Source organism: Alosa sapidissima, chromosome 19 (assembly GCF_018492685.1).
Source record: "Alosa sapidissima isolate fAloSap1 chromosome 19, fAloSap1.pri, whole genome shotgun sequence".
Lineage (NCBI taxonomy): Eukaryota > Metazoa > Chordata > Actinopteri > Clupeiformes > Clupeidae > Alosa > Alosa sapidissima.
Window position 1 is genome coordinate 12,293,372 of NC_055975.1, and position 27,974 is coordinate 12,321,345.

Genomic DNA, 27,974 nt, shown 5'->3' on the forward strand with positions numbered 1-27,974 from the left:
TTATGAGATTTTTCTTTTTCTCAGAATAAAATTTCTTCCCTTCAAGGGCGGATTTTTTCTCATTGTTTTCATTGTGAGAGTACAATGAATCATCAAAAGATTATTTTTTATACCTGTTTTTAGTCAAAATTTCCCAAGGTGCTAATAATTCTGGAGGATACTGTAACACTATTATGTGATTTGACTACATTTCCCATGACGTGTACCGTTCATTTCAATCGTACATACAATGATGTCACTGAAATTTGTAGTTCACTGAAGCACAAGTTCAAGTTTATTGTCATACTACTCATTAAATTATTTATCAGTAACGACATTTACTGTGCTCAAGAGACAGCACAATATTAATGAAAAATAAATTAAATTGTAGTAGCCTAGTAATAAATGTGCACGTGAGCCTGGGAAACTTTACATGAATTGACCAATCACAGGACATCTCGTTTCGATATCTAAACCCATGCATGGCATTAATCAGTCCTGCTCTGCATCATTGCTTCTTGACATAGGCGTTCTACTACCAATCAGAAAACTGTCAGCGTTCGACATTCTGAGCAAAAAAAGGTTTGTTTTGCATTTCCTTATTCTAGTTTTACGTGATACAGTCCTATTATATGCGATGCATTATGTTGTTTCAACTGTGTAACTGTTGCTAGTGAGGATACAACGCATGGCAGGCTAGCTAAATTGACGTGGTTGCTGATGTAATACACTAAATTATGCAAAAATGCACAGATCAAGTTGTAGTTTGTGATGTTTTTTTTACTGCTTTCTAAGACAAAATGCACAAGTAGCCAACATATTATTTTGTCCATGCATTTGATCCAAGTTTCGGTAGGCTGTCAGAAGGCAACACGTGTGCTGCTGCACTAGCCTATTGAGCTAACGTTATTTGGCAGACACGTTATTATACCAACAGCAGGAAAATGGCACAGTAACACATAATTTATCTGCAAAGGCAAACTCTGCAAACTCTAAAAAATATGTTGATGCACTACATTAAATATGCAACTTCTCATGACAGAAAATGAGAGCATCACAAGCTGGTCGAGGTCTCAAATTCACAGGGTGCATGCACCATGCCATTTTCCCCAGCCATCTCCTGGGATGAAGGTGAGATAATCCAAATTATGAACCTATGTAGATGTTATATTTACATTATGTATTTCTCTTTGCACACCAGAAATGTGCTTGACTCTGCACTTCCTCAGTCCTATTTTTAGCATGCACACATTTTCGGCACACCTCGAGCCATTGAGCATGGCCTGAGCTTGTCAGCTGCCTTGCAGACAGTTACCAAAAGTAACTGGATACAAATTGTGAATTGCAAGGCTGACCCTTGAGAAAAACCATTACAATATTTACCTAGAGTCTTTAATTTAAAATAAATATATAATATGTTGGATATATTTCAGAGGGTGGGTGAGTTTGTCACAAGGTCATCGTGAGCTGAGTTTACTCTTGTACAAATTATGCGCAGACGCAAACACATATTGGTGTTGTCAGAGCGCCATTAAAAACTTAGAGAAAATACAAATCGCTAAGTATATATTTTTTGAGTCACTTTTTTGTTCTAAAAAGCCTTTCAAATGTGTCAATGAGGTCATTCATTAGCAGAAAGCTAGTGTGTTGTGGGCAACAACGACCCAACCTGTAAGAAATCGAAAGGACGTGACTACTCGTTCATTCAACTTTTGACCTATAATCTATACTGAGCTTGCAGAAACCATAATCAAATCTTCGATTTCTCAACGGCAATCAGGTGAGACAAATTTAGCCGTCTAGCTCCATAGACCCCCTTTGTTTTTGCACTTATTCGTGATCGTCCCTAGCGGAACTGCAACAGATTGCAGGTACAATGGAGTTACACTTTTTTCTGAATGCTTAAACACATTTTTTGTAACTATGGCTTTTTTGCAAAACTCTACACACAAATGGCAAAACCACTTACTGAGTTCGCAAAACTAAAAGCACAAACACTGCTTTGCACTCAGTTTGCAATTTTGTAACACACACTTTGCACAACTGTAGGCACAATTACACTATTTTGCCAACTCTCTGGCACACTTTCTCATGTGAAAACTGTTTTAGATAATTAGTTCACTTTGCAATCAGCCTAAGCACTATAAATAAGCCACAGGTAATGTACAATGGGTACGATGGAGTGAGCAGGAAGAGTGAGAAGAGAAAAAAACAGACAAAAAAACAGTCTACATGTGGGGATATTGTCATGTCAGGCCTGGATACGTCATTCCAGAATATATTTTTCCCGGTGCCTTGGACTAGGACATTGCATGTGATGTAGACAGAATTTTGAGAGAGACGACCCGATGTAGACTGATTTGTTTTGTCTCAGTGAAATGCTATTTTGTGTTTTGACTTGGAAAAACACACTTGTGTTTGTTTTGATGTGTGTAAATAAACACTAATACTTTGAAGTTGGGATCCCTGTATGTTTACAGAACTATGACAAAAGTATGACCTCAAACTGACATACAGTGGGCAGTGCTTCGACTTGGCCAGCTTCACTCGCGGTCCGCGCGTGGGATCACGCGACTTTAATTTGTATTTTTCCAGTGAGACGCTGCAACAACCCAAACAACCGGTAGATGGCTCAAGTGAGCAGGGTGTCTCGTAAAAAGAAATGGAGCCTGGAAAACCCTACACAGACTTCACTACAGACTTTAGCAGACTGGTTTAGAAATAATGTAATAGCCAGAAATATGCCTGCCCTGCCCTAATAAAGAAATATTTGGTTAACTGCGAGTGAATCCCGTTTGCAGCCGTAGAGACGCAGGACAAATTAAACATTCTGGTTTTCTCCGAGTGCAACGATGATAGACAGACATCATTTGGACAAAATATAGAGTATTAACCTCCATTGCTCAGCCAAATGCCTTCCTGTAACGTCCTGTTATCACGGAGTTACAGGCGATAAACGATTTTTGATGGTCACAAGTTTACTTCATTAGGGACTGTTCGTTTTTTATTTATTTAAGGGGCTACCGGAGGAGTTTTGGGAGCATTAGTCCAAAAAGACGTGACCCTCCCTCGCCAGCAATACATTTTTCTATGACCCTCCAAAGTGATTATGAAAAAATCACTGTCAACTTTTTCCGGCTTTATCGCCTACTGTATTTTATCGTTTTCACATATTTGGCCATAAGCCGTTTATCATAGGCTATCACGAAACCAAACTACAAAGGCGAACACTTTAACAGGGGGAATTAATTGGGCATGAATCATGCTGAACGCTATTTCGCTACCTTAGAATAATAAGGTTCTATCTGCGTTTTGAGTAGGCTAGGTAACCGGGACGATTGAAACGGGGACGAATGAAACATTCCGGTTTTCTCCGAGTGCAACGATGATAGACAGTCATCATTTGGACAAAACATGGAGCATATTAACCTCCGTTGCTCAGCCAAATGCCTTCCTGTTACGTCCTGGTATCACGGAGTTACAAGCGATAAACGATTTTTGATGGTCACAAGTTTACTTCATTAGCGGTTTATTTTTTTGGATTATTAAAGAGTGTTTTTCATTTAAAGGTTTGACTTCGTGCTTATTCAGTAGAGCATTTAGTGCTCTCCCCAATCCCAGACGTTCACATTGCATGTTTGTTTGTAATGGATGCAACTGCGAGATAGGCTATGAGTTGTTAACAGAACCAAGACATATAGCCCAGCAGCAATCTAGGGACTGATCGTTATTTATTGAAGGGGCCACCGGAGGAATTTTGAGTGCTTCAGTTGGAAGTTGCATGACCCTCTCTTGCCTGCTAGAAATTGTTCAATGACCCTCCGACAGAATTGTTAAAAAAGACATGACCCTCCCCTGCCAATTGTCTTCCGCCCGCGCCACAGCCACACACTTTGTGATAACGTTCTTAAATCAATCTTTCCCATGAGCTTGCATGCTACCAGTCCTTCCTTTTCAAATGTGTTGCGCCTGTTTGCACAATTTCACAAATAATCATATGTGATTAATAGTATGACAAATAATCCCTGTGCACGGGGACCGAAACAATGCATGCCAACTTTTTCTGTGTTTATCACGTATTTTAACTTTCCCCGCTGTCTTGCCGTTTTAATGTTTTCCCGTAGAATATCCCATATTTTAATACTCTCATAACAGCCCTGCCATCGGGCCTGTCTCTGTGTTGCCCTGTTGCTACCCCTTGCCCTTCCAACGAAACGGATGTCTTCAAATCATCGTTTTCCTTGCTTGAAGGCGAACTTAGAGTGATGTTAACCTATTTAAGTTTAACGGCGCGATTGTCGTGAGAGCACGATTCATTGGCGCTTGCATGTTCAGCCTTATGTCTACGTGCGCACCTGAGGCTACTCAGCTGCAAGAGAAATAATTTCCCCTGTTTGTATGTTCACTGCAAGTTGGCCTACCATAACTTACCAACTCTGCACTGTAGACTGGCTATTTATATTTTTCTGTGAAATAAGCAAATGTATTTGTTCAACTTTATGAAGCAGAATTACGCATAGGGTACTTGGAACATAATACATTTGACAAAGGACAGATATTAACTTTCAAAAAATACAAAATATTAACTTTCAGTGTTTTACGATGTCTTTGTCATGGGGAAGTGTTTTTCCCCATGCATTTATTCTAGGTTACTGTCAGTGACTGCCGTGAGAGAAGCGGGTTCTGTGTTTCGTTCATGTCAGTGACTGACGCGAGAGAAGCGGGATCTGTGTTGTGTTGTGTTGCGTTGCGTTAATTTATTTTCATTGGGCATACCGTGCCGTGCCGTCCACAGCTCTTCAGTTCTGACAAAGCCAAAATTACTCCTTTTGAAACAATGAGTGCAGGAAGCGCGTTTGTATGGTTATATTGCTTGACGGGGCGGGGGGGGCAGCTTTCAGTCATAAGGCTACTTTGAGAACTTTTCAATTCACCCGACACTAATATTCAAAATGTTGAAAACTATTTCGGCATAGCCTATAAAGCAGTTTAATTAAATGGAATGTTAGTTGTAAACAAACGAGCTACTTGGTGAGGCTTGGCCTCACAGATGCGCTCGTGCCTTAGATGGCAGGAAAAATCTTCACGATAGGCCTATTAACTAACCACCCGATTCACGTTGGCTGGGGGGAAGGGGGGCCATCAGACAATTGTGCCCAGTTAATCCGGCCCTTCCCCCAAAAAAATCACACCTTCCCACCTCTGACAGCTTAAAAGAAGTCAAGAGGACTCCTTACTCACAGACCTATTCACAAACCTGCGGTTTTGAAATCCTATGCAGCTACAGGAGCTTCCAATCGCGAGGAAGCAATTTTGCATTGTAGGCATAACTAACATGCAATAACGCCGCCTACAACAACCAAAACTAGGCTAATCATTGTCAACATGTAAATTAAATGTAACATTATTGTGAATCAAATTAAAATGTTCTCTTTTGCAAACGTAGGCATAGTAACAGAATAATTTAATAATGTTACAAAGATACTACATCAATCCGTATGTTTCATTGTGCTACTAGGCTATTTGTTTTGCCTTGATTCATTTAGGCTAGGCCTTTTTATTCAGGGGCCGTATTCACAAAGAATTTTAAGGCTAAAAGTAGCTCCTAACTGGTGAATTTAGGAGCAACTCCTAAAAATAATAGGCGTGTCACTCCTAACTTTAGGACTCCTAATTTTTTCACAAAAAGTAATTCACGAAGCATTTTAGACCTAAAAGTAGCACCTAAGTCTGGAACAGCTTAAGTCGAGAGGACTCCTAACTCACTAAGACCTATTCATAAACAGCTTTTTTGTGGCATTTTACGTTGCGATGTTTTGAAATGCGTAGCCTAACAGGAGCTTCCAATCGCGAGGGAACAATTTTGCATTCATAAAAGGGATGCAATAACGCCACCAACAACAACCAAAACTACTCATTGTTAACATGTAAATGAAATGTAACGTTTCATTGTGAATCAAATTAAAATGTTCTCCTCTTTGCAAACGTAGCCTAGGGATATGGTGACAGATTAATTTAATAATGTTGCAAAGGTAGGCTACTGCATCAATCCATAGGCCTATGTTTCATTAGGCTACTAAGCTATTTGTTTTGCCTTACTCTTTATTCATTTAGGCTAGGCCTTTTTATTATGACCGCCGCGCAGCGAAGCGGCGGTCATATAGGTTTAGTCAGATTTTTTTTTTTTTTTTCTTTTTTTTTTTTTTCTTTTTCGCATGCCCAAATTTCCGTCAATGATTCCCGGGACACTGAAAGACCGGGGTACACGAAACTTGGTGGACATGTAACCCCACATGGATAGCATGGAACCATCGTTTTTCGTTTTGATCTGTAGCCCCCCCGCTGAATTGGACCCCCCGAAAGGAGGGTAGGGCAGACACAGTTTTCTGTGAATATCTCGAAAACCGTAGGGTTTAGGAGGACCATTTTTTTTTTGTATGTTGATCTCAAGGGGCCATGTCAACCCATTCCATAACCACTCATTTCATGTATAGCGCCACCTAGTTAAACACAAAAAAGTAAAAATGAGGTGGTGTAATTGAAGGTATCTGTGACCTAACATAGTCAAAACTGCACGAAATTGGAAGTGTAGGATCATTATGACACCCTCTGTATGCACGCCAAGTTTTGTGGAATTCCGTTCATGGGGGGCCACACAATAAATTAATTTATGTTACTATACACCAACTGGCCTGTAGGTGGCCGGAGACAGTTTTCTGTGAATATCTCGAGAACCGTAGGGCCTAGGAGGTCCACCTTTTTTTTGTATGTTGGTCTTAAGGGGGCATGTCAACCCATCCCATTACCACTTATTTCATATATAGCGCCACCTAGTTAAAAATTAAAAAGCAAAAAATTAGGTGTTTTCATCTCAATATCTCTGGCTGACAAGGTCAAAACTGCACGAAATTAAAAGTGTAGGATCATTATGACACCCTCTGAATGCATGCCAAGTTTTGTGTACTTTCGTTCATGGGGGGCCTTACAATAAAATAATTTATGTGTACATTTAGTGACGTACACCAACAAGGATTCCCGGGACACTGAAAGACCGGGGTACACAAAACTTGGTGGGCATGTACCCCCACATGGATAGCATGGAACCGTCATTTTTCGTTTTCATCTGCAGCCCCCCCGCTGGACTGGACCCCCCGAAAGGAGGGTAGGGCAGACACAGTTCTCTGTGAATCTTTTATGGTATGTTGGTCTCAAGGGCCCACATCAACCTGGCTCATAATCACTCATTTGTGATTTGCCCCCCCCCCCCCCCCGCCCCGGTCAAAAATGAAAATGCAATATTATTCTGCTTTAATCGCCCCTATCTTCAGTTAAGATGTTCAGAACTGCACCAAATTTTATGTGTATGATTGACCTGGCATTCTCTGGGGGTCTGGGGGTATGCCAAGTTTCGTAGAATTTCATCCATGGGGGGGGCTAAAAAAATTAGGTTATGTATACATTTAGTGACTGTACACTCATTGGCCTGTAAATGGCGGTGCACACATATAAACATGCACACACACAGGCACCCACATACTATCGGTATTAGAACGGCCGATACATAATTACAAATTCAATAGGATCAAAAGAAAGCCAAAATATTCATCATCATCATCATGGCTGCATTTTCAGTATTGGCGATAAGTAGTCGTTTGTCCACTAGATGGCGCATCGTTGCAGTGAGACGTAATTTTTTTGGAAGTTAAAAGTGGGTTGAAAAAATAATGGACACTTCCTACAAGGACTGTAATTTACCGCAGCGAACATCTAATAAGGACAGGACGATGTTCACATGAAGTGTAAGTGAGGATGAAGTGAGGATGTTTATCGGACATGCTTGGTTTTTACTGCAGGTACGTTAATCTTGTAATATCAATAAGGACCTAGGTAATGTTACCGTTAGCGTTGGTTGAGTGATGGAGGCCCATTTGATTGATTGCATTTGTAGAAAACTATAAATGCGGTTATACCAAGCAAATTGATAGCAGCACTGTTTGTATCTTTCGACTGTCATTTATTGCACGTGCTACAAAATCATTCTGTGCAATGGAAGATTTACCAACGTTACACCGGTCTGATACAGTTTTGCCTATACATGCGTGAGACTGAGACGCCTGTTTATTTTGTTTTAAGTGCGTGCAGGGTGTGAGAGGGGAATCGATGTGCTTTGATTCCAGCTTGGTAGTTGTAGTCTGTGAAATTAAAAAGCACGTGTGTGTGAAGTATCCAAACAATGACACCTTCATTTCATTATGGCTGCTTTAGCAACACACCTTAAGCTACTGTGTAGTGGGTCCCATTTAGAAGTGGCTACTTCATTCGCGCTTTCCTTGACTCATGGAGCTGCGTGAATGTTATTACAGCTTTGCGCCACGATATGGCAGTTTAAGTCCGCTTGATACTGTAAGGCGTAAGCCGTTGGTTTCCAAAGGAGATTTTATTTGTGTCGCCAGCATAGCCTATTGACAATTTATGTTGTAAATAGCCCTACCTTATAATCCTACCTGTAGCTTAGGGAAGCTAACAGCTTTCTATTAGGATCTAGTTTGTTAGTTACCGTTTTGTCATAACTCCCTGATGCATTTTTGCATTTAGAATAGCCAGAGCGTGTATATCTCAATCGGAAAATGAAACAATATCGGGTGCCTATGGACTAGGCTGGGTGAACCCAGCCTGATCTGCCCGCTATTTATTTTTTGATTTCTTAAAAGATTGAGCTTGGTCTGATGAAAGCCAGACTAGCCATGGACCTCAGTTACACAATGCAAGGGAACATGAATCAGCCTATATTTGCACGAACAATAACGGACAATAGCTCTTCAACTTTGGCCCGTTAAAATGTGTATGAACAGTCTAGCGACGCATTTCATCAAGGCCCATTTGGACATGTCAGTTATTTGCACCACTGGTTAGATGTAAAACAGCATTTCGTTTCAGACTACTGTTACTTAATTTGTGCATTAACAATAACGTTTCAGACTACTGTTACTTAATTTGTGCATTGACAATACAGTATTACATGAACTAAAGATGACTAAAATCTTATGTAGAAGAAGAAACATCCATCCATCCAAAAATGACCTTTGTTTTTGATAGCTGTTGAAAACGGCATGGAACTGACAGAGATGTTTTTGTTTATAAATACATAAAAAATAAATAAATAACATTATGCTGATACCTTTTGCTTTTCCCAAATACAATGTAGCCTACAGGTGTAAGTGACCTTTCATCAATCCAGTTGCAATGGATGAACTGTGATGAACTGCCCTACTTGTGATTGTTTAGAGATTTTAAAGGTTTTATAACAATGCTACATCTTCTTTGGCTATTCTACAATCTATTCACCTTTTCAGCACCAGTAGGCTACTTTCTGTGCAGCCGCACACACACACTCAGGCATGCCAAACAAGCATACACAAAAGTTTCAAGAGTGGGGGATGGAGTAAAATATGGAGACAAATTGAAGTGTGATTTATTTTCGCGGAACGGATGTCCAGGACTGAGCGGCGGTCATATTTTGTACCGCTATGCGGTACATCTAGTTAATGTTTGCTTTGACATGTTAGACATCATGATACATTAGTCTGTATTTACCTTGAGGAATTAAAGTAAATACATAGAATAAATAAAAAGTACATTGCCATTTCCAAAAAAAGATAATCATACTATTGTTACTCAGAAAGACCTGAATCATTTAAACATGTCTTTGTTGAAAATAGTGTTGAAGTAGGTATGCCGGTAAAGATAATGAACTGTCACTACAATAGCCATTTTGAAGGAATTGCCTTGTTTGCTTCTATTTAAATAACAATTGATATAATATACATACACAGACAGTATTTGAGTTAGTGAGATGACTTACGTAAATTAATGAACCCACCTATGAGGTAGGCCTGAACGTTTTCATAATTTATCCTCTCAACTTCTCAGTAAGGAGTAGTGAACATTTCTGTCATTTTCTGATTAATTTAATTATGAATTCTTAGCAGCATCTGTACCTCTGTATACGTTAATCTTATTCCCCTTACTGCTCTTAATAAAGTAGTGCATATTGAATAATAACAACCAGCAGTTTTAAAGTTGCATAAACACCAATTGTCTTTATTAGTGGCTACAATATAAGTATGTGATTATCATTTTAATCTAGAGTAAAGGAATCAGGAAAACAGGACAAGAAAGAAATATAGTTCAAATAGCCTTTGTATTACAGTATGCCAAGTTAGGGTTGTATGCATTTATGTATATGAATGCGATTCCTGAAAGTCTCCTAGAACTGTCACCACTAATTGTACGTTTCCAGGGGAAGAGGAGAATATGATCAAAAAAATCAAATCAAAAGCCCTTTTACTGATTCAGAGCACACTCTTCAGATTGGTTTAGTCACCTGTTGGTTGAGGGTGACCATGCTATAGTGTGATATCAGGTGTGTACTGGTCACACTGGTCTCCAGTCAGATGATCATCACAAGTTAGAGTGTAGGAGAGTATGACAGTGCTGGACCCAAAGTCGCGTATTTCTGTGTTTGATCCTTTTTTAAGATTGAAGTTGAAGTATCCTAGCCTTTCATTTCTCCACCAGTCTTTATCATACACATTAATTATCAGAGACGGACTGAATGTTTGCACATTTCCAAAATCCAGCTCGTCCCAGTCAGGATCATCAGAGTTGACTTGATTGGTTGTCCTTATGCCTGATCCATACTGAACAGTGGCAAATGCCTCAGTGACACCATACCAGTCACCTCTCAGACCTGTGGCTCTCAGGTTAATCTGCAGTTTTTTGGCTCTATAGGTCTCTTTCGGGCAGCAGTTGCCTGACTTGCAGCTAAGGCTGTCAGAGTTGGGGGGGTTGGCATTGTCCTTCAGGTATTCCTTAATGGCAGTCTTCACATTGTCTTTGATGACCTCATCAGTTATCAGCATGGACAGCGGGTTCAGGGAATAGCTCACCACACCTGGATCTTCCTTCAGCTGGTCAAACCAGAATTCAAACCCTGTGGTGTCATTGCTGAAGCTCCCGATCCACACATCCCCAGGAACTATTTCTGTGATTTGGTTAATGTATCTGTAGGTGCTGGTGACTGTCATGTCTTTGCTGTTCAACATCGAGGAGCATACCTCTGCTTTTGGGGTTACTTTAGGGTCAATAATGGACAGACCAAAGGTCAGAGACAATTGAGCAGACAAACAGTCTTTTATTTCCCCGGTGGTTTGGCCATTGAGTATGGTAAGGCAGGTGCGAATAGCACTTACTGTCCTCACTCTCCCTCCCAGGTCTACCTGTGATAGATAATGAGTACCGTAGGTGTTAAGGAGCTGTTTGTACTGTTGTTTTTTGCTATTGTAGTCCCTGGGCAGGCGGCTAATATCTTGAGAAAACTCTCTGCTTAGACTTGCAGTGTTAGAGACTCGGAAGCTGTGGGAGCAATGAAGGAATGGGACGGAAAATACGTCATTTTCATAATAGGGTATGCCATGCTACTTTGCCATCACCATATTTCATACAGCCACTATTGTAATGTATATACAAATTTGTGTGCAGATGTGTTAAGAACTCACCTGTAATATGTGCAGTTGAACTCATGGATGGAGAATGTGAAGCGGTCCATCTTGGCCTTTGAAAAGGCAAATCTGGCTACATGGGACCTTCCCATTCCCACCTCCACTCCTGCTCCCACACCAAATTTTTCCAAATCGAGCCCCAATTTCCAATCGTTTTTGATCTGTGAGGCAGTGCTGTGCACAAGCTCTGTGGCTGACTCATACATAGCACTGTTGAGGGAGAGACTGCACTTGGAGTTTGAGCGCCAATCTACAACAGACAACGGAAGCTTCTGGAGTTCATGGTCCATCTCGTCGTTCTCACACACTTGGCAAGTGTTATCAGCATTCAGGTATGTCTTCACGTCGATGATGTAGGCCCTCTTGCGCTGCATCTTCACGATGTCAAAGCCTTCACCCACCAGGTCGTGGCCTGGAATGAAAGGAGCATCCATGCACTCATCGGGGCTGCCCTTCCTACAGGTGCAGAGGGCTGGGCTCAGGTATGCCAGTACCAGAAGAGCGCCCAGGGGCATCAGGTATGGACGGGAAGACAGCGGACGATATGGAGCCATTTTAAAGCCTAAAGTTTGCATCAAATCAAACATAATAAACATAATGTGTAACAGTTTATTTAGCAAAATAGAAAATCCTCTTTCAGAAGATCTTCTCAGTTATGCTTCTCTCAGTCTTGTTCTCAGATCTAAAAGTTTATCGCTAGTATAATTCGGTGTGCAAACCCCATTTCAAGAAAAGTTTGAATTATTATATAAGAATAATTATTTAACTAATTGCTTTGGAAACTTAACACAGTTCGCCAATTCATAAATAAATGCAATCTGAAATTATGCAAGGAGATATTAATACTATACAGAAACACCACCAGAGTACTTTGTCTCCAAGCTCAGCCCAGATTTCCCCCCCCAACCAAACCAAACCAGTAGAAATTTAGCAGAAAAGACCATATCCCAGATTGTTTTTGAGAAAAACAGAGAAAATGGACCATCCAGATTTATCACTGGATAGTGCAAATGCAAACAATGGTAAACTTGCCTCTGGTAAAAAAAATTTTCATTCAAGTCAGTCTGTGAAAAAAGTAGAAATATTTTCCAGTCCGTTAAATTAAGGTTCAAGAGAATGAAGACATCACAGTTACTCGTTTTTAAGTACTTTAGAATTAGTATATCAAGTCATTTCAAAAAGAGATCACTAATACATCAGACCAGTAAGCCGTGACTACCCAATCACTTACCTTTCTTTGCTCTATGCAGCACTGTATGATATCTGACTTGTGTGCAGGTGAGTTCAGCATCGCTTATATAGAGAATACTCTGACACGTAGGTCAAGGTCGATTATCTTTTCAAAGTGAATGTTATTGAAGTAAGTCCCACCCATGTTCTTTGCAAAACTGTGCAACAAGACATGTAACATTCCATGTTTTGAATACATTCACCAAAGCATTTCTTTTGTAATGTCTTGGCAAGTGTTTCCCTGATACTGTAGATTCATTTGCATGGATGAATTTTGAAGCTTTCTTTTCCTTTTCTTTTCTATGGTTATGGATATAGACGGGTCAACATAGGGTTCAACCTCAGAAGAAGATAATACATGTCTTAAATGGTATTATAAGTCATCTATAGGTTAAATGCTTTTAGAAAATATATAGTTTAGGGTGTTTAATCTGTTTTCCCTGGACAGTACAAGACAAAAGTTGTGGGGGAAAAAAATATAGGTTAAAAACTAGCAGAATGAAATTATGTCCATCACTCTCTATGCTTTGAGTAGACTGAATTGGCAGCATGGTCAGGAAGTTGTTGAGGTTAGGTGTTTTTTTCCCCATATATAGACCCGCCTAATACTTAGTAGACACGTTTATCCATTTAGCGACTTACATCACAATAAGTTAGTAGTAAGCCAGTAAGCCTAAACAATACACAGATATTGTAAGAACATCAATTATAAGAAGAACATTTAAGTTTAGAAATTGGCTAATCATTAACATCAGTCAGCATTGTCGCCGTCATCATCATCATCAATCGTCATAAATCACATAAGAATTTACTACAGTAAGGCTCAATTAAACGAACTGATTTGATAGATGATATGTTAAATGTTTCTGAAATATACCAAGGATATCACAAGAACAGACAGCACTAGGTAGGCAATTCCAGCACTGAGGAATCATGAAGGAAAAGATAATTCTGTGATCTCGTCATGCTGAGGGAAGGTAGAGACAACAGATGCTCTTCATCACACCAGTGTAGTCGAGATGGGCAATTGAGCTGAATAGTGCTCAGATAAGATGGTGCTGATCCAATGGTTATCCTATAGGCGACAGTGAGATATTTATTTCTAGCAGCTATTTGTAGTCATTAAAGAGAGACTAGCTATAAAGTAATGTTATTTTAGTGGTAATGTCTGCAGTGGATAGTCTTCTCTACCTATAGAGGCTGTAATTAAGTTGACCTTTGGATTAAGACATCTTTGACTTTTAGGTGCCAAAAACCCTAATTTCTGCACAGTTTGGATGAAATCCAAACACAAATAGGCTGCAGGTTTACATTTTTCCATTGTGAAAATTGTATGCTTTCATTTTCATTTCTGTGCCTTTTTTGAATGTTTCTGAGTGTGATACTGTAGTTGTTCATCCTGCTCTCCCACATAGCTGACTGCTGGGTGACATCCTCAGATTTGAGTTCATCAAATGATGTGTCATTGATCAGTACTAATAAAAGCTTTAGGTGTTGGCACGTCAAAAAAATTAACACAGAGACTTTGAACGTCAGAAAAAATGTTAAGAATGAAAACTCAATCATCTAAGCTAAACGATTTCAGCGGCAATGCTATGGCATATGCTAAAGCATCTATAGTATTATCACGGTATTATTTTTAAAAAATTTTTATGGTTAATCAGCAGAGCCCTCAAATCTTTTAGTATTATAATGTGAATAGCATAGTCCAGGGGTCTCCAACCTTTTTGGGAATGAGGGCTACCTGAAGACCCGAAATCATGGGGCTACTCATTTGAAACAAACAGACCCTCGAGGGTAGTCCTCCTAAATAATAGGCTTACAGTATGTGATTTTTACTTTTAAATTATCAATATTTTGTAGGCCTATAAGTCTTTATAACTGTATTTTCATCTGATTCTTCAATACTTTAATATCAATATGCAACACTACCAATATTTTTGTTCAGTTTGCTCATTTCAAAGTTTGCATGGGGAATCTAATCTAATTTTTTTGACCAAAAAGAAAAACAATCTTTTTGTGCAATTAATAATTTGGGTTACAATTTGTACCCAATTTACATGTATACCCACCATTATGGATTCAGGGGTTGTTTAAGTTCTGATTTCAGTGGACAATTCGGTTTTACATTTTTATAGTAATCGCCCCCACACCACCCTAACATATGAAGATGCCTTTTAAAATTATTGCACACCTGAAATCTCTCCATGATCTGACAAAAAAGGTAATGCACAGTCCTGCTCAGGCCACAACATTTTCAGTGCTATTATACGGCAGTAGCCTAGCCTGGCTAATGTCAGACCTCATCTCATTGAGATGGGATCTGGGAACTAGGCATTCATTTTCTCGTATTTGAAACGTGGTTTACGAATGCCCAGAGCCGTTTATTGGGCGCTACGAATGTCTATCAAATGCGTCTGTATGTAGCTTATAACGGCTTCGATGTGTCGTCATCGTCTTGCTGCCCTCCCTCCGTTCTGTGATTGGTCCCCTAACGGCTCCCACACATAGCTGGGCTCACGTGATCCATTGCCAAACTGAATTGTGGGTCCGTTGCGTTTCTCCCCCCGCTCGCGTTGAGGAGTTCAGCTGTTGCTGCACCGACAGACGGCACCGGCCAATCAAGCCAATCTACGGACGGCACCAATCAATCACATTATGATTTTACTTCAAGTCATTTGCATAGCTACCGTCGGGAACACCCACTGGCATGCGTTGACGGAACGCAGCTGTGTGTGGGAACCGTAACTGAGGCGAAAATTTGCTCCATGGAATCCAGGCTGCCTAGCAGCGTGAATAAAATCGTGCGCATAAGGCAGCATGGGAAAACCCAGGCTAGCAGTAGCCTACGGAGGACAAAAGGCCTGTGAGCTAAAGCAATTGTTTTTGTTCCTTGAACAATCATGCAAGAACCTTATTTGACGAACATGGAATGGCCACAGAACTTTTCCCCTTTACTGTCTATGCGTGCAAGCAGAGAGTATGTGCTCCACTTCTGTTTAAAGATTGAATGGGAAACGGATTTGGAGCCAAAGGTTAAAATTTAATGCAGCTACAATTTGTAAGGTATCCCCAATATCAATTTAATGTTATAGATGTATGGCTATATACATTCTTAAAATGGTTCTGGTCTAGACTTAAATATCTATTGAAAACTTCACAATGGAGCATGTTTTTAGAGCGTGATCTGCAGGCGACCTGTTGGCTTTTTTTAGAAGGTGCGCTGGGGGCGCCTCATAGCACCGTGTTGGCGACCACTGGCATAGTCTATCCTTTGTCTAGTGTTCTCAGTGGCACAGAGAGCTCCTGTAACTGTTTAAGTTTCTATTTGTAGGAAACACTGTTGGCCAGTGCTCAGCTTCAGGTGAAATGAAACTAAAATGAAATGTCCTTTCGCTTTCCCTGAATCTGTGTGAGTGTCATGAAATCATCATTTTCCTTTTTAGACAAAAGTATAAGGGTGTGTACTTCAGTCACCTGCCAGATGTCAAAATTCCTTCCACTTAATGTGCTATTGGAAATCTATTGTTTTGTATGCTCAAGTGTGTGTGTGTGTGTGTGTGTGTCTTGAGGACAGACATATTTCTAATCTACAGAAACAGCTGAACTGCCTATCCACAATGTTTTATGGAAACAACTTTTTAAAAGGTTCCCTCACTGAAGATCTAGATCAGCCTACTTAAGTCTAAGATCAATTATGTGTGTGTGTTTGTGTGTGTGTGTGTGTGTGTGTGTGTGTGTGTGTGTGTGTGTGTGTGATTTTGGCGTTAAGTCGGGGAGCTCGAGGTACAAGTTTTTCAAACGAGTCACTGAGCATAAAATGTGATGCAACTTTGCGTTCAAACCATTTTTCTTGAGTCGGAGGGCGGGATTCCCAAATATCCGACGTATCATGAATGCACCATTACAATACCTAATTTGAGTGTGTGGTGTATAGTATAACTGTGTGAGTATGTTCCTGTGTGTGTGTGTGTGTGTGTGCCAGTGTACTGTATGTGTATTTGTCTCTGTACCAACCTGTGTGCATTGCCTGAGAGTGCATTGAGTGAGTGCCACCAGAGGTGGACGAAGTACACAATTCCTTTACTTAAGAGAAAGTATAGATACACCTTGTCAAATATTACTCCAATACAAGTGAAAGTTGCTAAGTCAGATTTTTACTTAAGTTAAAATACAGAACAGAAGTACTTGCTTTTAAAAAAATACTTAAGTATTCAGAAGTGCAAGTTGTTTTTTTCCTTTTTAATGTATTGAAATAATGTTTGTTTGGTCATTAATAGGGTATACATACTTTGGTCGGTCATAGGACTTGAAGAGACTTTTAGTTCCTTACACCCAGCTAAAACATTTGACCTATTTTCATAATGTGTACCACCACCCCCACCCCCCCAGCTACCACCACAAATTGAATCCAATTCTGTGGGAAACACTGAAATATGGATGATATCAGGTGCCTAAAAGATGTTTGGATATTTTGTGTAGCCTAGCCTACTTTTGGAAACAATAGGCTATGACCAAAATGGAGGATCTTCGACAGGACGTTCCAATAGTGGGTGGGAATTTTCAGATGGGGGTGGGTAGTCAGCGCCCTATATGGCTCTGGGAGTAATAACATTCAAATTTCCCTTATTGTGACGTCTCAATAAGGGAGATTTCTGACTAGCTCACAGAAGCGCATAGTTTCTGACATCAACCTCTCTCAACTAACCCATAAAAACTTAACTCAAGGTTTTGTTTCAAACCTGGAGTGTTTGTAGAAGCATCAGAGACCCAAATAAAAGTACAATAAATAAAGCATTTTGCATTATATGGCCCCTTTAATTTACTGTAGGCTGCGCAAACCACATGCCTTTATTTTGGGCAAGCCTGCATTCATTCATTCATTCATTCAACCTTTATTTATTCTCGGAGGGTCATTGAGGGAAGCCCTCATTTTCAATGAAGCCGAAATTACAGAAGCGAAGCAAAGCGCTCCACAAACAAGACAACATTCGAGGCCTTCTGTTGAAGAATTCTGTATAAAGCCTGCGCTGACAGTAATCCTCCTGCCCCTGATAGGCATACCACAGCTGTGGATAGTGTGGAATGTTCAAGTAATAACACAATCCAATGTGTGTCTCAATTGTCCCCCGCTGACCACCTCACACATTTCTCTAGATTTTGCAACGAACTTACATGACACAATGCCATAGAATATGCCAGTTTTAGGACACAGAATAAGGTTTGTAATGATACCAGGTAGGCCAGGTATTGTCGAAGGTGCATGGTGAAGTGAAATTCTTACTTTGGAAAACAAACATTTGCCGATATCATTGCCGATCGTCAGAATATTGCAACAGATTCTGTGTTCTGGACTGTAGGTAACTTGTTAAGCCAGTGGTTCTCAAACTTTTATTTCATTCCCCACTTTGATCAAGGGGCATGACTGATGATAGTGGATATAACGTGTTATCCCGAGGCTTTTGCAAGTCAGCATCTTCGACGGTAGTCTATTAAAAATATAAGTTTTCGATGTCCCAAACGGAGAGCCATACTTTATTGTTTTTAACGATCTCTATGCTACTCACAAAAATGTAGGCATGGGGACATGATGAAGTAGGTTATCCAACTGTCGTGTGTTAAATTATTGTGATTACGAGCCAGTGGTTTTCAAACATTATGCGTGACTCGGACATTTAACTAAATGCAACAGGCTCATATCGTCCTCGCATTCGCAAAATGAGGACCAGTGTTTTGTCAAATTGCAAATAGCTATTCGTTTTAACTATTTTTTTATGATGGTAGCCTATACAAAAAGCACTTCATACTATCTTAATCTTGGAATATGGGGAGGGAAGTGGCGCGTCTGCAGTCAGCCAAATATGAATGTAATTCTGCGGCATAAAGCAGATGTAATTGTTTATTGTACAGAAAAATAAAAATGACATGTCAAGCAGTCAATTGACTACATTGCAGTCAAGAAGTAGGGCAAATTAATTTACGAAACCAAAACGTGGGTCATAAGCCTCTATTGTGTAGCCTGTTAAAAACGTCGCCAGATAGTATTAAATCGGCAACAACATTGTTTTCTGCAGAAGCCTACCCAAGGCTACAGATTAATTCTGAACAGTTATTTCTCTACTGGCTCAATTATCACACCACTGTTTTGATTTGCGTAGTTAACCCCAACACTGACAATAATGTAGACAGCAAATTTCGATTTCGATTTTCGTGTAGTCAAGCCTTAAGCCATACCCAAGTAGCCTAAATAATGTTTAATTATGCATGATTTATTTTGTTATTGAATTCGTAGGCTGGGATTACTCTCGGCAATTATGTAAGGGACGGCAGGCAGAGCGATGTACAGTGGCAGAGCGACGCACAGTGGCTGAAAGTGGTACTAAAGCTTCACGCAGCTTCACGCCGCGTAATGCGCGAATGAAGTGGTCATTTGAAAGCGATGCCCACTGTAGTCTACCTTGTGCACAGAGAAAACAAAAGCCAAATGTGTTTTTTATTCATACCATCAGTGTGTTGTTGGCACATTGTGTGCTTACTATTGTGATGGCTTGTGTTTACTGTTAGATACGAAAACACCATTTTTACGAAGGTGTGAAGAGTTAAGCAAGGTGTGTTAGCTTTTGCAAGAGAACTACAATGTTTTGCTGATTGGGTGAGAGGTTTTGCCATTTGTGTGTAGAGTTTTGCAAAAAAAGCCATAGTTACAAAAAATGTGCTTAAGCAACCAGAAAAAACTGTAATAGGGAGTGATCCGGCTCTGTAAACGGGCTCTGGTAGCCCCTATGCGTTTACTAAACATCAGTGGAAGCTAATTGTTGCTGCAGAGGCAACGTGAACAGAACGCTCGCGCCCGGTATAGCCTCCTTTTGTGAGCGCAGATAGAGGCGTCTGAAATGTCATCTGGAATAGTGATGTGAGCACGGAGAGGAGAGATGCCTAGAGATGTCACAGGTGGGCCAGTTGAAACATTCAACTTCTGTTAGCAAAAGACGTTGAGATTAATGTAGCAACATAGCATTGGCGGTTTTGTATGTTGTTAAAGTTTTTTAGCCTACAATTTTATCATCGTAATAAACAACGCAATTTGGCACATAAGTTCAACATGCTACTATTTAGCCTACTACAGGGGTGGGCAAACTTTTTGGCTCAAGGGCCACACTGGGTTTTGAAAATTGGCCGGCGGGCTGCACAACAAATACCACCTCCCCCTCCTCCCCACCACGACACACACTTAAAAAAAAAAAAAAACATTTTTTATAGCCTATAGTTTAGTATGAAAAGTATTTCTTTTAAAATATTACTTGCTTAAAAATACTGCTAATTTTACGCTGTTTAACAAATTGTGCACTGTCGCTTTAAGACAGTCGCTTTAATTCACGTTTATTTCTCAATGATCTTCTGCCTGCTCCGCTATGGCTAGTGCTGTACCTATGGCTGGGGCCTCTCACAGTTTTTAAATGGTCAGTAGTGGGAACTACTGTTGCCTTCATGATTTCCTTTTAAAAGTTTCTTATAAGAAGGAGATATATATTATCAACAATGACAAGCCAGCTGAAACCTGCGGCTCTCTCTCCCTCTCGTGAGTGCAGACGCGTTCCCAATTAAATGGATCGCATAATGTTCACGTTAGATCTGCTGCAAAGGAGATAACTAAGAGTTAACTTAGTTTAACATGATGTTATCTCTATTTAACATGATGTTTTGACATTGACATTGTAAACGTTCTCTAAGGAGAGTGAAAAGCAGTTTGCAGTAAAGCTAACCAACGTCGTCTCCATCACAGGAAAAAAATAGTGAGCAGCCTGATAACCAAATGAAATGCTCGGCGGGCCGGATGAAAGTGCTTGACGGGCCGCAGTTTGCCCACCCCTGGCCTACTAATTAATGCCTATTGTACTTTATTTTTTTCAAGAAAAAAGAAAGCCTTAATAAAATAACAAGTCATTCACGTTATAGTTTACGCACTGTCATGTCAGGGCTGTTTTGAAGACTGCCATTAATTTTGACTGCATGGGAAGAGAGCACGTCTTTTTCAGGCAGACAGTGCAATTCATTTCATAATGAATCGAAACAAACTATGGCGCCTCGATATTACAGTTTTTTACAACTGTTTACACACGTTTTCAAAACTCTGTGTCTATTTTTCAAAACTCCACACACAAAACCAACAATTGCTCACACAAAATGCAAAATGCCTCAAATCTCCAGCAAAATGACACACAACATTCAAAATGTCATAAACACATCTTTAAATCAAACATTCGCCTCACATTACAAACACTTTTGTCATAATATGACATTTTGGATACATCATGTACACTTTTGCTCAAAACCTAATGCTCTTCTGGCTTTATGTATTTCCATACAAGAATGGAAGTTACGGTATCTACAGAGAGAAGTTGAAATACACAGTAAAAATGCAAGCAATATTGAAACCAAAAAATAGGGATTTTTCCCAAATAATTTGCTGTTGTGAATACAGTATTTTACAGCCAACAAGAACAAAGCAAAGCAAAATAGACCACCAGATGAGGCAATGACCACCAGATGTGGAGTTCTGAAAAAGCTGCTTTTGCCTATGGAAATGACTGACTTCTATCAAATTACTTCCAAAGAAAAGTGTGTGTGTGTTTATGTGTGTGTGTGTGTGTGTGTGTGTTTGTCTGTATGTGTGTGTGTGTGTGTGTGGGGGGGGGGGGGGGGGGGGGTCATAGGTCTATAGAAAAATGACACAAAAACACAAAAGACACAAAAATATAGTAAAAAAGACAAGTTTTACTGTACATAAAGTCGACTTTTTGTAGAACATTCCTTTCAAAGTATCTGCATTGGTTCTGAAATCCTCTAGTGCCAGATTGAAAGGGTCCATACCTACATATAGAGTATCTATTCATAGGCCTATACTAAGGCAATGACTGGATGGTGTTCCGTAAAGTAATGAGTGTTTAAACATGTAGATAGATAGATAGATAGATAGATACTTTATTGATCCCCAGGGGAAATTCAAGTGAAGAGAGAGAGTGAAGCACTGGTGATTTAGTGTGGCATTTTGATGGGTTGTGTTTGAAAAATGAAATCAAGTTACTTCCTGTTCGATTTTTGTGTGTTAAGTAGAAAATTGTGTGTGGTGTTTTGCAAAATGTGTTTTAGTCAATTGAAAACTGAGTCAAACACTGAGAATTAGTGTATGGTTTTGCAGATTTGGTGTAGGGTTATGATGTTTGGAAGACATGTTTAGAAAATTGTGTGACAAGCAAAGATTTAGTGTGTAAGCATTTGAAAAAAAACTGTAAAGAAACGCAGACTCTTCATTCCGAAAGTCCACCGCACAACAGTGCAACGTGCATGTTCACATTTTTAGTAAGAACCCCCAAACTTGCCTGCTTGCCTTACACATCTAAGTTTTCTGACTATTTTTCTTACCGTCTTTTTTTCCTGCTGTGGATGTTATTTAGCTTGTAGAAGTTTAGCTCTTATGTTCTGAACATCTCGCACTGCCATTGCCCGATGTTATTTCTGAGTCATATCACTCCATAATCTCTCTCTCTTTTACAGTTTTTTCTGATTGCTTAAGCACATTTTTTGTAACTATGGCTTTTTTTGCAAAACTCTACACACAAATAGGAAAACCTTTCACCCAATCAGCAAAACATTGTAGTTCTCTTGCAAAAGCTAACACACCTTGCTTACTCTTCACACCTTCGTAAAAATTATGTTTTCATATCAAACAGTAAACACACGCCATCACAATAATAAGCACACAATGTGCCAACCACACACTGATGGTCTGAATAAAAAACACATCTGGCTTTTGCTTTCTCTGTGCACGAGGTAGACTATGTCAGTTTGAGGTCATACTTTTGTCATAGTTCTGTAAACATACAGGGATCCAAACTTCAAGTATTGGTGTTTATTTACACAGATCAAAACAAACATAAGTGTGTTTTTCCAAGTCAAAACACAAAATAGCAATTTCACTGAGACAAAACAAATCAGTCTACATCGGGTCGTCTCTCTCAAAATTCCGTCTACATCACATGCAATGTCCTAGTCCAAGGCACCGGGAAAAATATATTCTGGAATGACGTATCCAGGCCTGACATGACAATATCCCCACATGTAGACTGTTTTTTTTTTGTCTGTAAAAGGGCTATTTCTTTCTCTTCTCACTCTTCCTGTTCCCTCCATTGTACCCATTGTACATTACCTGTGGCTTATTTATGTAGCTTAGGCTGATTGCAAAGTTAACTAATTATCTAAAACAGTTTTCACATGAGAAAGTGTGCCAGAGAGTTGGCAAAATAGTGTAAATAATAGCCATATGTGTATGATTTGCCAGGAGTGTGTTGATCATTTGGAAATTGAGTGTAAAACAGTGAGTTGTGTTTACAGTTCCGCAAAAAGAGTGCTGTGCAGTGAAAGCTTTTAGTTTTGTGAACTCCGTGAGTGGTTTTGCTATAAGTATTAATAGTTTTAGAAATTGTGCTATAAGAATCACAGTTGTGTTTAAGCATTCAGAAAAAACTGTAAATGCCTATTCCCTGAATGGTAGGCTACAATGACTGGTTGTTTTATATATAATATCGAAACAAAATAACCCAGGCATCTACGAGATGTTTAGGCCTCCTCCAATACTGGCAGCTGGGCTCATAGCTTGCAGGTTTGCTTAGTGGCCTACCAAGGCGCCGCAACGAGACGTGACATGGGAGATGAATCATCGGTAAACTTGCACTGTAGCCATATTCTACATTCTAATTGCACACTGGAGAGGAAAAAATGCTGGTATGCTACGATAGGCTACTTAATTTAAACTTTTTGTTACCTTTAGTGTGTGTGTGTGTGCGCGTGTGCGTGCGTGTGTGCGCGCGCGCGTGCGTGAGAGGGGTTGCTCTGTGAAACATCGGAATACTCGGTAAATGGTTGGGTAATGTTCACCTTCAAGCTCGCTGATTGCTAACTTGAAAAGGCTGAGTCGGTCAAGTGTGTGAGTTGATCCTGGTGGATGCCATCAAGGCGATGTTTTTGGTCTCTCTTCTCTAGCAGCTCTTATGTCTTGGTATTGTTTCTGTATCGATTCCAACATAGTAACTTAACTGTTCCATCGCACATCACATTCTTGATTCACGGTGTGCTTTAGGCTGGCGATCGCACCGGTTCTCTTCAGGTATGCAATGAGCTCTTTGCAGTAATTGATCATGTCCACTACATCTTCAATGTCATCGGACTCAGAGTAACCCTTTGTACAGAAAGTATGTCTCAGCACTGAATTAAGGATGTGTGCGGAGCGCGGAATCCAGTGGTAGGACCAGAGTGCGGCCTTTATGTTTGAGCCCTGGTCACTGACAAACACTACTTTGTCTGTCTGTATTCCGTAGGACGTTAACCCACTGGTTATCTGCTCATGAAGGTTATTGCAGTTTTTTTTCAGGGTAGGGTCAAATTCCACCGTTGCCAAAATATGATTTTCCAGCTTCTACTGACTGATGTACTGACACATAAGGACTGTCCTCTTTTTAAATTCATCTGTCCACATATCTGTGGTTATGGCAATACCACTGTTGCTGCTTAAAGCTTTCTGGATGGCTTCCGAAAGTTTCTGCTTATCAATGGAAGCCTGCTTCTTTGCCCGATTGCACACAGTTTGGCGATGGGGTAAGATAGCACCAGCGTCAACGGAACCGAACTTGGCTCCGATGTCAATCAGCGTCTGGGCCACTTGGTGGAATCCTTTACCCGAAACTAACAAACGGGCGCATATCAATAGAGCACAGGTCCACACATGCATCTGTCAACTTTGATTTGACATCCTGTGGTACTCTGTTGGGATCTCGACGGACGAAACTTGTCAATGTGTTCGTGGAGGTTTGGGGTTTAGCACACATGTGATGTATTCCAGGCAGCAATGTATTCCAGACAGCACTTTTCTGACCTTCTTTTTCCTTGGTTATTAGTTCTTCCTTTTTCAATATGTCATGTACCACCTTTGCCTGCGCTGCCATCTCTGATAGTAGCCTAGGCCTAAACAAAGCAGCATGCATAGAAGCAACTAGGCCTAATTACTGCCTGATGAAAATTTGACTATTTCAAAGTGTGCTCGTTTTTTCGGATGTGGGTAACACAAAACAATGTATATATTTCAATGTATATAACAATGTATGTTTTCATTTGATTGGTTCAACCGCCACCCGCCTGAATTTAATTAAAATATTATATTTCTTCACGTCATCCTGTAAATCTGTAAATCTCTGGCTTTGGGCCATTTCATACTCCATGGAAGGTATGCACTATTGGCAACAATGTCATTCGCGCTTGTTTCGCTATGAAACGGCCATTTCCCACTTCGCGCCACACCTTTTTCACCCCTGACCAGTTTGCATGCCTGTAATTTTATCTCTATTTTTACACTCTAACTATCTATTACATCTATTGTTATGACCGATCTATTACAACTATTGTTATGATCTGTTACAGAACTAGTGCTGTCTTGCTATGAATTGTCTGTTTTTTTATCTTGTTGTTTACTTTGCAGGTATTTGTGCTCGATTTTCCCCCACGCCTATGTGTGGACCCTGACTATCAGGCCTTAATGCGGCAGGAGTTCCACCGCGTGGCTGTTTGCCTTGGGGTGGACTACCTCTCCATTGCTGAGCACTTCCATCCTCACAACAGTCAGCTTTGGTGCAGGGATGGCATCCGCCTGAGTGATGATAATGGCATGCCACGCTTTGTGGACCTGGGAGATGTGTGGTGTAAGTGCAACAACTTCATTAGCTTTACTTTTGTAAGTGCTGTTCTTAATTATTTTTTGTAAATGCTGTACAGTTTCTAACTAGCCTAGAAATCTAGACGCAGAAAATTACATTTGCTGCCAGGGCTAGTCTAGCAACGCTCCAGAAATCGAAACTTAATCAGGCCATTGAAATCCTGTATAGAGTCGTTAGGTGGGCTTAACATAATGATTGATGGCAGAATTGCAACGGTTTGGCTTGAATTCCCTGCTACTTGAAAACAAATAAGATGGATGTTGCTGCTGGCAAACAGTGTGACACGAGTTAAGCTTTTATTATGTTGGCAAACGTTTGAACTAGCCAACTAGCTCCGCTGGTGGGAAACGCATGGGACTCATTAGTGCTGCCGCTGTCCTATTGCGTGCAGATGGAATTTGAAAGACAACTGATTATCCCGCCCCTCGGACTGAGCACTGCGAACGGTGAGTGCCCAGACCCTACATTTTAATGTGGGTCTGGCTCGCCAGGCTAGTTTCTAACTGTAATCTGGTGGAATTTTCAGGGACTGAGTGAAGGTGTGAGGTGCCACATTGAAGGTGTTGATGTCCTCTGCTTCCCCAAGGCACTTCTGAGGTCCAGAGGTCCAGATTCAGTAGGTGCTGTGTCTGGTGATGGTGGGTGTGTGTGTGTGTGTGTCGTGGTAAACGTGTCTGACGTGGTGGCATGAGGGAAGGGGCAAGTGGTGGTTTGTTTGAGGGTGTCCGTAGTGGGAGACGTGGTGGCGTGAGGGAAGGGGCAAGTGGAGGTTTGAGTGAGTGTGTCCGTAGTGGGAGATGTGTGCGGTGTCGGAGAAGAGGTGGTCTAAGTGAAGAAGGCAGGGGAAGTGTTGTGTTCAGTGGCATGGATGTCATTGACATTGGTCAGACAGGTTTTATGAGTCGTGTCAGGGAGTTGTCATTTGGAGGGGATGAGGTGTTGGGAGAGATCTTGGCTGCTGATGTGAATTTGAGCTGTGGGCCTGATATACCAGTAGTTAGCCCAGTGTATAGACAGAAATTGAAAGGTGGATCAAAGTGTTATAAATGTGTTCGTTAAATACGGACAATAGACTATGTACATGTGTCAGAGTGTTAAACAGCAATTAAACAGCTTTTGAAAACAGTATAGACCAGAAAGGGTTTTGGGATCTAGTTGCCAAGTCACTAAATTGGCCACATGGTTGTCCCTTGGACCTAAAAAAAATCCTCTTCTCCTGCAAGTGATCTGAAAAGAGAATCATCAAAATGTAAGAAATCTTGTGTACAGTGACATTAACACAGCTGATCAAAAGCAGTCTCAACAATGTAATCCTGAAGAGTTTGCAAAACATAATGATTTAGTAGGTTCTGATACTGATACTGGTATAGGTCCAGATTGTCTAGAGAGTGCCAACTTGTTAGACAATGGCAAAGTTGGGGACAACTTAGATAATAACAATAATGTGGTATACAGTGATATTAACACTTTGGCTAATGAAAAGCAGTCTCAACCGTGTAATATTGAAGAGTTTGCAAATGATGATGTAATAGGTATAGATTCAGGTAATTCAGAGGGAGCCAAGGGCAAAGCTGGGAACAACTTAGATAATAACAGTACTTGTGACCGCACCAACGATTTTGATGTAGGTAGCAGTGGCAGTTCTGATGAGTGTGACCTTATGGTGGAAAGTGAAGTGGCAGAAGAGGAACATGTACGTAGATGCAGATGACAAGCTATCGAGTCGAATTAGTGAAACAACTTTACATACTGTATTAAGACAAGAATCCTCTTTAGGTCCATTTACATATAAGTTAGAAGAGAAAGCAGTATTTACATTAGAAAGACATGAGTGGGAAAAAGTTTATAGAAGTAATGATAATGGTATTTGTTTCCGAAATAACAACTGGCTGAATGTGTTTGCAGGGAAATTAAAGGAGTCTAACCCTTATTGTGTGTTAATGTTTAAACGACATTACTTCAGCAAGGCTAGTAGAAGAAATTCAGCTTTGCCGTTCCTTAAAATTTGTGGTTACTCTGCACATAAATCGTACCCAGTTACCTTTAGTATAACCATGGAAACAAAACATGATCTTAAATGTAATGTGAGATATGCAGGGAATGTTAATCATGTACCAATATCTGTGAAGGCACGGCCATTCAGAGGCACACAGCGTAAAAACCTAACTAAGCATCTGCAGCCATTGAAACCTTATGAAATGTACTTAAATCTTTTATGGAAAGGCAGACAAAAGGTCACTGTCAGCCTATAACAGAACCGGTGTACTTGGGAAAATCAAGTCACGTCTGAGATGTGAGAAGCTATTAGATGAAGATTAAATGAAAGCTATTAAATTAAAACTTTTCTTAAAATAAGTCAAATGATTTCACGAGAAAGCGTTAGGTAAGTCTCTTTATACTGAAAACAATACAAACTATTTTATTTTTTTATCTTGATATA

The 27,974-nt window shown here is 40.2% G+C and overlaps 1 protein-coding gene and 1 long non-coding RNA gene across 2 annotated transcripts; one reads left to right on the plus strand and one right to left on the minus strand.

The window, feature by feature from the left end:
• The first annotated feature begins 480 nt into the window (after positions 1-480).
• LOC121693765 lies at positions 481-27,840 on the plus strand. The gene is made up of 4 exons (XR_006025565.1): positions 481-561; positions 1,022-1,110; positions 25,300-25,519; positions 26,061-27,840. It is a non-coding gene; the product is annotated as an uncharacterized LOC121693765 (long non-coding RNA).
• Positions 10,095-12,871, minus strand: LOC121693764 (perforin-1-like). The gene is made up of 3 exons (XM_042073411.1): positions 12,772-12,871; positions 11,538-12,102; positions 10,095-11,394 (listed from the first exon to the last, which is right to left on the minus strand). Exons 2-3 carry the CDS (start codon positions 12,092-12,094, stop codon positions 10,386-10,388), a joined length of 1,566 nt encoding a protein of 521 aa, XP_041929345.1. The 5' UTR covers positions 12,095-12,102; positions 12,772-12,871; the 3' UTR covers positions 10,095-10,385.
• Positions 27,841-27,974: the final 134 nt, after the last annotated feature.

Coding starts and splice junctions, on each gene's coding strand:
- LOC121693764 (XM_042073411.1), bottom strand. CDS start 12,094: ATGGCTCCATATCGTCCGCTGTCTTCCCGTCCATACCTGATGCCCCTG. Junction 11,395..11,537: donor TTCAACTGCACATATTACAG/GTGAGTTCTTAA, acceptor TTGCTCCCACAG/CTTCCGAGTCTCTAACACTG.